We start from the raw sequence: 7,941 nt of genomic DNA on the forward strand, positions 1-7,941 counted from the left end.
GAGTCACCGACCTCGCCCAACTGTCCGACGACAGCCGATAATCGGGTTGGTGTGCAGAGGCCTTTACACAGACATACAAACAGCAGCTTCCAGATAGACACCAACAAACAAAAAAACTAAACTGCAGCCATAACACTCATCACCTGGAGGTGTCTAAATTGCAGAAGCTATTATTGCCTCTAGATGTCTAAATTTCTAGTTCTCAACCACGGTTCCCTGCCAGTAGGTGAAGCATGTGTGACTGGAACTGCAGGTCCAGAAGTGGAGGGTTTAAACTTCTGAGGGGTGTGCTACAAAGCAATTTCAACATAACCAGGCTTTTTTCACATCAGCTGCCTCGACAAAGCCTGACACCCAAGTCAGAGATAATGACAGTGGTTATCACTTTACTTTGCTAAGCCTAGGTTTTCTTCATCAGATTCTCTACTCATTCCCATTAAAAGGGGGCGTCATCTGACTTCTTCTACTACACTCTTCTTCTGCAAGGAATAGAACAATCGCATGCCACCTACTTTACAGGTCATTATGATGCAGAGCTATAAAGAATATGATAGATACAGGTCTAATTTCAATTTTTTTGCAATGTGACCTTGACCTGAACAGTCATATCAGAATTTATGTGACTTTTATGCCACTCTAGATATATCCGTCATGCGGGTCACTTCAGGACAAACAGACAAAAACAAAAAATCCAGATCTGCGCAATAAATCACAATTGAGCGCCAAAGTATGTATCATACTGAACGAATGTGATTGAGAGAAAACAACACTGATTTACTGTTTAGTTAAAATCATTAAAACTCAAGATATACAACTAATATTACAGAAAGGAGTTCCCATTATGAAAGAGGTACAAGCACAAGTGAACGATGCCAGGTGGAACATTTTCTAGCGGAACTATTACATCGCAATATCATGGATGACTGCAGAAAAATAAAATGGTTGAAAGCCGGCGAAATAAGATTGTAAGGGTAAGACCACAACCTGCAGTTCCTCCACCTAAGTCAAACTAACAGATTTATAAAGGTAAATAAAAAATGGAAAATGTACAAACTGTTTTGGGACAATAAACTTCATTCAAAATTCGAAATAATGAACTATGAACATGTTTTTTTCGATCTGTGTGAGCAGAACTCTGAGCTAGTGTGTGAGCTTGCACAACACTGTTTTGGACCTGCTACATGTGTCTGTTTTCCTGGATTTTTCTAGGAAGGGTAAAACAAAAAACACAACTGCAAATGTTCTTGTTTACACAGCAACAATATTGATGCAAGATGTTTTGTGGATTCTGAGAAATGGCATCAAGCAGGCCTTATTTTATACATAAATAATTTACTGTAAATAAAACTAAGCAGACTTAACCCTGCTATTTTCAGCGACACAACAAGCTTGTTGTCGGCAACACCAACACACACGACAGGGCCTTGAACACAGCAGAAGAGGTACCAGAAACGTTATAATAAACTGCAGAATAATCACTTTTTGTTGTCAAAATTTTTGTTGTACATAAACATTGTGAGTCTATATCCTTCTGCTATTTGTGAACAGCTGTGATAACAGATAATTTACTTTGGTTGCTGCTGAACAGCTAACAGATAATTAACACATTTTCCATTTAATAAATGTCTTACCACTTTTAACAAAGGGATGATAACATAATTTCATTTTTTATGATACTATAAACTGAGCCACTGGGTGTAAACTGCACTTGTAAATAAATGGTTGCTTTCAATATTTGCAATTCTTGTATTTGTACTTTATTTCTAACTGGGTTCTTTAATAAAAGCTTTGAATAAAAGATGGAAATTAGTAATGAAATAAAACGTTCAGATGGCTTGGTAAATTAAATCTGTGAGAAAAAAAAATTATATAATTTTTTCCTTTCCATGAAAGCTACAACATATTTTGCACATTGTCACCCTGCAGCAACTAGACAAGTGAATTAATGTAACAACCACAGCAAAGATGATGGTATTGGGGAGAACTGCATGGGTTATTTATTCGAATCAACTATTTCAAACATAGAAATGTAGCAGCTTGCAATGTCAGCTTGAGTTTGCTCTTCGGAAATATAAACTGTGCTTTTATATATAGTTTTATGATACTCCATTACATAGATGAATACATTTATATATGAACTTACATTGCATTATTTTATAGTGTTGTGACATGTTGTACCTGTAACTGTAACTGCATTCATTAACTGAGAGGATGTAATGGAGTGTATTGCATGTTGTTCTTTATGTATTTTGATTAGTGTGATTAGTGCTGTGTCATAAAGAAGAACAGAATGTTCTTTAGTAAGTCATTATCTTGTTTTACTTTTTATCCCAAATGCTGTGGGAGTGCTTGAGAAACAATCGTAGTGATTTTTCCATGCTTGAAACCACAGGCTGGGTGTCAATGGAGAAAACAAGGGATGGCCAGCCACTAAAGAGAAACAGCATCCAATTTGTGATATGTAGTGAGTTTTATGGAATATAAAGCCTGTGCCCTTCATGGACGTCATCACTTGCTGATTTTAAATTCTAAATTTGGTTGAGTTTATGAGATATGGGTTTCTTATAAAAAAAAAACGTAAATTATGTTTGTAGTGTATCTCTCCCTTGGCATGGATTTTAAAATATTAATATGCTTTCCTGTTGGATTAAAGAAATGATAATATTTTTTTGCATACCACAGCATTGGCCATCTATTCACAGATACATGGCTGCACTGACAGCAAATTCATCACTTTTAAAATAGCAAGTGAGGGCACTTATTCAGCTATAAATCTGTGACCTTTAGAGACCTTATATCTCAATTAAAAATACATGATGATTATAATCAGTCAAAAGTACCTTTTATGGTCTATAATCAAATAGTTTGTGGAACTGTGTTTTTTGTGAGTAGCATCCTGACTTTACTGTGTGTGTCACATGCATGACTTTAGTTAACAAAAATGTCAACACAATGATGGAAAAAAAAACTATAAAAAAAGGTTAAAAATACTGTAGCATGAACTATCCTTATATTTCCCAGCCCACTCTTTGTGACCTGTTTAACAAGTCTCATTAAGGTGAACAGGGGTAGCCATGGGGAGGGCCACTGGATGGTCAGATAGGTCTGTTGCCTAGCGGTCAAGGACGGTGACTAAGTAACCCCTGCATGATGCAATGGTTTCTTCCGGGGAAAGGTGATTTAATGCCTGAGTCAAGTATCCAGCAGCGTGAGCAGGAAGCGTTATGACTACTGGTGCTTTGGAGGGAAAAAAAAATAATCAAATAGAGCAGAAATGTTGCATGCAAAGCCATGCCTGATCGCATTAGGGAGCGCAGTGGTTTGTACAAGTTTTTAAAAAGACAACTGGGTGCACGGTACTAAACACTCCTAATCAACCACTGTGTCTCATTTACTGATGCAAAGTACAATGATAACCAATAAAGTAAATTAGTAACATGTATAATGCATTGTATTTAAAATGAGTGGGTTATAATTACGCTTTGAACAAAGGCCAATAAACAATGCAGCTTAGGCATAGAAACAATACTTGATTTAGCCAATACCCCACAGAAAACACGTTGGAACAGCAAATTAACGGCTAGCTGTCTGCAATTATGCTGTTTCAGTTTTTCTGTACTCATCACTTCATAATTGATGTTCTATACAAGGTTATTCAAAAATATTTTTAATATCATAAATCGATTGTTTTTAAAAATCCCTTGTATGTCACACAGACATCATAATTTTCTGTTATCTCATTTTAATTGTTGAAGATGCTACATTTTCCTCTTGCAGCCTCAAATTAAGTATCACGCTGGGAATTTGGAGATTTGTGGAACTTTACAGAAACACCTGGTCACGTCTGCCTCATAAATGTAACCAGCCTGGAGCACTTTTCAGGACTGCTTGGCCTTTACCCAAAACATAGACCAGCAGTGAGGGTAGCTACACTTCATTAATTTTGATATAAACAATATCAAAGACATAACCTTGAAGTAGCAACAGTGGAAATGCGGGCTGCAGTGAGAACAGAAAACATCTGCAAGGCGGTTGTGGCATGATCAGCTTTCAGGAGGCTGCTTCAAGTAACAAATACTTGGAATTGTGTAGACATTTTTTTTTTGATGAAGACAGAATTGCAGTTGTAGGACTGATGAAAGAAACAGTACCCACCTTCCTCAAAAATACATTTGTAACTGACATAATAAAATTCTCATTAAAACCATTACTAAATTTGAAGTGAAATGCATTAATATTATTTATGTCTCACTTAGAGAGTCAATTATCTGTTAATGTTAGCCTCTCTGTCTTTCCATCCATTACAATATTATCTTTTGCAATCTGCAGCACTTACAGGTACTTACGGCTGCCCCTCCCCTCTTATAAGCAATGTATCTCTCCATGTGAGCCTCTTCTGTCTTTCCATCCATTTATCCATCTTCCCATCCCTCCCACACAGCTCACTTCCCGCATCCAACATCTTATCAATCTCTGTCTCTCTCTATCCACCTACCCATCATCCATATGTCCTCCCATTCCCTCTTACGCCATCTATTTACCCCCTCCCTTGATCACCCCCCCTCCCTTCATACCTGTGGCCTCCACCATGCCCTCAAGGATAACCACAATCTCGAACTCCTCCTTCTCCATTTGCGCCAGTGACATCTCCCAGAAGGGGCTCTTCTCATTGATCTCATGAGAGATGATAAGTGGAGACACCAGGAACAGCCGGTCATCTCCCGTGTCAAAGCCGATGTTGATGTCAGTCTGGTTGAGTGGAATGAACTCCCCCTCCTTGGTCTGCTGCGAGCGGATCAGCTTTGCTCTGATCGATGCCTCCACGATGTGAGAGTTCCTCAGGTCCCCCACCCGAAACATCAGGCACATCTTGTTGTCTCGCACCGATATGACAGCTTTGTGCGAGAACATGAGGGTCTCGGCGCGGTTCTTTGGCTGTGAGATCTTGACAAACATGCAGCCCACCATCATGGCGTTAACAATGGAACCCAAGATGGCCTGCACCAAAAGCAGTATGATACCTTCAGGGCATTTTTCTGTGATAACACGATAACCGTACCCAATGGTGGTCTCTGTTTCAATGGAGAAGAGGAAGGCTGAGACAAAACTGTTGAGGTTCTCCACACAGGGGGTCCAGCCCTCCTCATCAGCATGCACCAGATCCCCGCGGATGAGCGCTATCAGCCACCACAGAAAGCCAAAGAAAAGCCAGTTGACTACATAGACCAAAGTGAAAATGAAGAGACTAAGACGCCAGCGTAGGTCCACCAGCGTAGTGAACAGGTCACTGAGGTAACGGTAGGTCTCTTGGACGTTTCCGTGATGAACGTTGCACTTGCCGTCCTTCTGCACGTATCGCTGTCGTGGCTTCTTTGCCGGGTCAGAAATCAAGTGGGTTCGCTCTGTCGAGATCTGAGCCTCCCGCAAGTGTTTAGGAAGCTTCTTCACCTATGTGGAAGAGGAAAGATAGAGAGAGAAAGAGAGGGAAAGTAAGGGGAGGAAGGAGAGTGAAAGCAAAGACAAAGAGAAAGAGGGAGAAAGAATGGTAGCAGTTTATGTTCACATGGGTGTACTTTACAGTAGCCACACTGATTTCTTTTAAATATTTTCTGTAAAGCTGTATTGAGTTTGTGGAGGATGTAGGTGTTAACCATTTTAATGGGATTTTTTTTCAGCCTTTACAAAACCACATTGCTCTGCACTTCTGGCGAGGAGGCAAATAACATTAAGAGCTGTTATAAAGTCACTGCTCTGTGCTACTCCACAATGACATTGTGGGTGACAGTCTATGCACATATATATAGGGAGAAAGAGAGAGAGTGAGGACACAGCAAGAACACAAGGACACCCAGGTCTTGTGTCTTTGTCTATGTTGGCCCGGCTCCAGTGAGGCGATCTGGCCCCACAGCTGTGCCCTGTCTCCCTCCTTGTCCCCTGTGTCCCCTCCCCTCGCACCCTCTGGGACATTGGCAGGCCTGGATAGGAACAGATCATCCATCCTTTCCCAGTAGAGCCTTGTGGCATACTTAAACAGAGTGGCATATGCCTGGGCACACACATTGCACTTATCTAGAAACCGGCATTCATGCATATATAGTACACACAGGTTTCTGATATTGTATGTTTTAGAATATTTGAACAATGAATGCCACAGTGCACAGGGAATCCAGTTGCCAGTTGCTTGGCTGTCTTTTTGGACAGACGCATGCATACATACAGGAGGACAGAGTTGCAAGGCACCTTCCAAACAGACCAAGGGCACGTTGGCAGCACACTGACACTTTCCAATCTGAGATGATAATTGAAATGCATTGTGTTGAGGCAAGAAAACAGCCCCTGTGTCCTCTGAATCTCTCGCTGCTAATCGGACACCTGTGATCCATCTCTCTCTAGAGTCATGCTCACAACACCAGGAAAGTTACGCCCTATTGTGGTTACACTGACTGCTCTTCTGCTCTATCACAAAGCCAATCACTCTCACAGTCCAGCCTGGGAAGGACATAATCTAAAGCAGAACAATATCCTTGCAGTGCCTTCGATTGTAGAGCCAGGATAATAAAATCTGTCGGACAGGTTTATTCAGGATAGTTTCCTTGAGATGTCAGGTGCTGTTTCACTGCTGCCCTGTGTGTGTGCACATTTGCTCAGGCCTGCGTGAACAGTATTGAGTTTGCAGATATTGATTTAAAGTGATCCCTGTTTAAGGAACGTTTCGACAAAGAAGAATTGAAAGACAATGCGTATTGACCAGCATCGCAATAAGTGGCTTGATGATAATGCATTCACTAAATGTCAATGGGCTCCCGTATTACCAACTGTGCTCAGGGATATTGGATCAAAATACAGATTCAGAACACAGTCAGTTCAGTTCACCATTGCTTAGAATGAAACTTTCATTTCTTAATGTACATATTTGTTTTTTAAATTGTTGTTAATCGCTACTACACTGCTTTTAAATGAAAGGCAGACAAAATAAGTCAGTTCATTTCCATGCTTTGTGCCGGGGTTAATTGAGTGATAGATGAAACTGTCAAAGAAGTGCTGCCCAATCTTTGGCCTTTGTAGTCAATACAGTCTGTAGGGGTGATGGTCGATAAACAAATTCATTAGTTCTCTTTGCGTGGCAGTAGTAAGTGGTGGGTGTTTTCTCTCACAGAGGATTTCTAGCCGTGCTTCGGCAGACAGTATAGGTTCCAATCAGCTGGGGAATCAGGACAGATAACCAGTCCAACTCCACCATCCGTTATTGGGAGTGAGTGGGGTGTCTTTTCCTTGTCTCTCTATCTCTGCTACTAAGTCAATTGAGCTATACATTTATCTGAGCTAGAGAAACAGGCTTGGTTACACTTTGCTTGATCTATAATCCACACTCCTTATTTAATCTGTAAAGTATGTATACAGCATATCTGATGTATATCTAACAGCCTTTTTATCCTCCTCATTGCCACCATTCTTGACAGACACCTGGTATTTCTTTCGCATACACATAGCTCTCTCCCTACTAATCATCCCATCTTTTTATATCTTCTCCATCTCTTTACTCTCACATCCTCTTTCATGCTTTCTTTCTCAGTTGCGTAAAGACCGCAGTGATCAGTACAGTCGTTTGACAAGTCGTGGCTGTGCAGTTTACCTGTGCAGGTGTGACTCCTATCTCCATGTTGTGGTCCATGAGGATTCGGGAATCTCCTGCCATCCTCAGCTGAAGCTCAAAACCTGTAAGACAGAATTAAGTAAAATAGTCCATTAAATTTAGGCTTTAAAACGTACATATCTTCCAAATATTGTAGGCATTTTGTTAGTATCTACAGCAGCACAATGAGATGCAGTTCATTGATCACCAACATTCAAATGAACCCAATATAACAGAGAATAAAGGTCAAAGCTACAGTGTGTGTACAGGCTTGATCCATGAGGTCTTTTAACCTTTAACCCTCAGCT

At 40.5% G+C, this 7,941-nt stretch overlaps 1 protein-coding gene across 1 annotated transcript in view; it reads right to left on the minus strand.

Annotated features, from left to right (window-relative positions):
* kcnj5 (potassium inwardly rectifying channel subfamily J member 5) overlaps positions 1–7,717 on the minus strand; it is an 11,462-nt gene extending 3,745 nt beyond the window's left edge. The window contains exons 1-2 of the mRNA XM_035679493.1: positions 7,634–7,717; positions 4,575–5,448 (exon numbers count right to left, since the gene is read on the minus strand). Coding sequence (XP_035535386.1) covers positions 4,575–5,448; positions 7,634–7,696 — 937 coding nt within the window. The 5' untranslated portion in view covers positions 7,697–7,717. The remainder of the gene's footprint in view (positions 1–4,574; positions 5,449–7,633) is intronic.
* Positions 7,718–7,941: the final 224 nt, after the last annotated feature.

The sequence above is a fragment of the Morone saxatilis genome, unplaced genomic scaffold (genome assembly GCF_004916995.1).
Source record: "Morone saxatilis isolate NCDOM2014 unplaced genomic scaffold, NCSU_SB_2.0 Contig8, whole genome shotgun sequence".
NCBI lineage: Eukaryota > Metazoa > Chordata > Actinopteri > Moronidae > Morone > Morone saxatilis.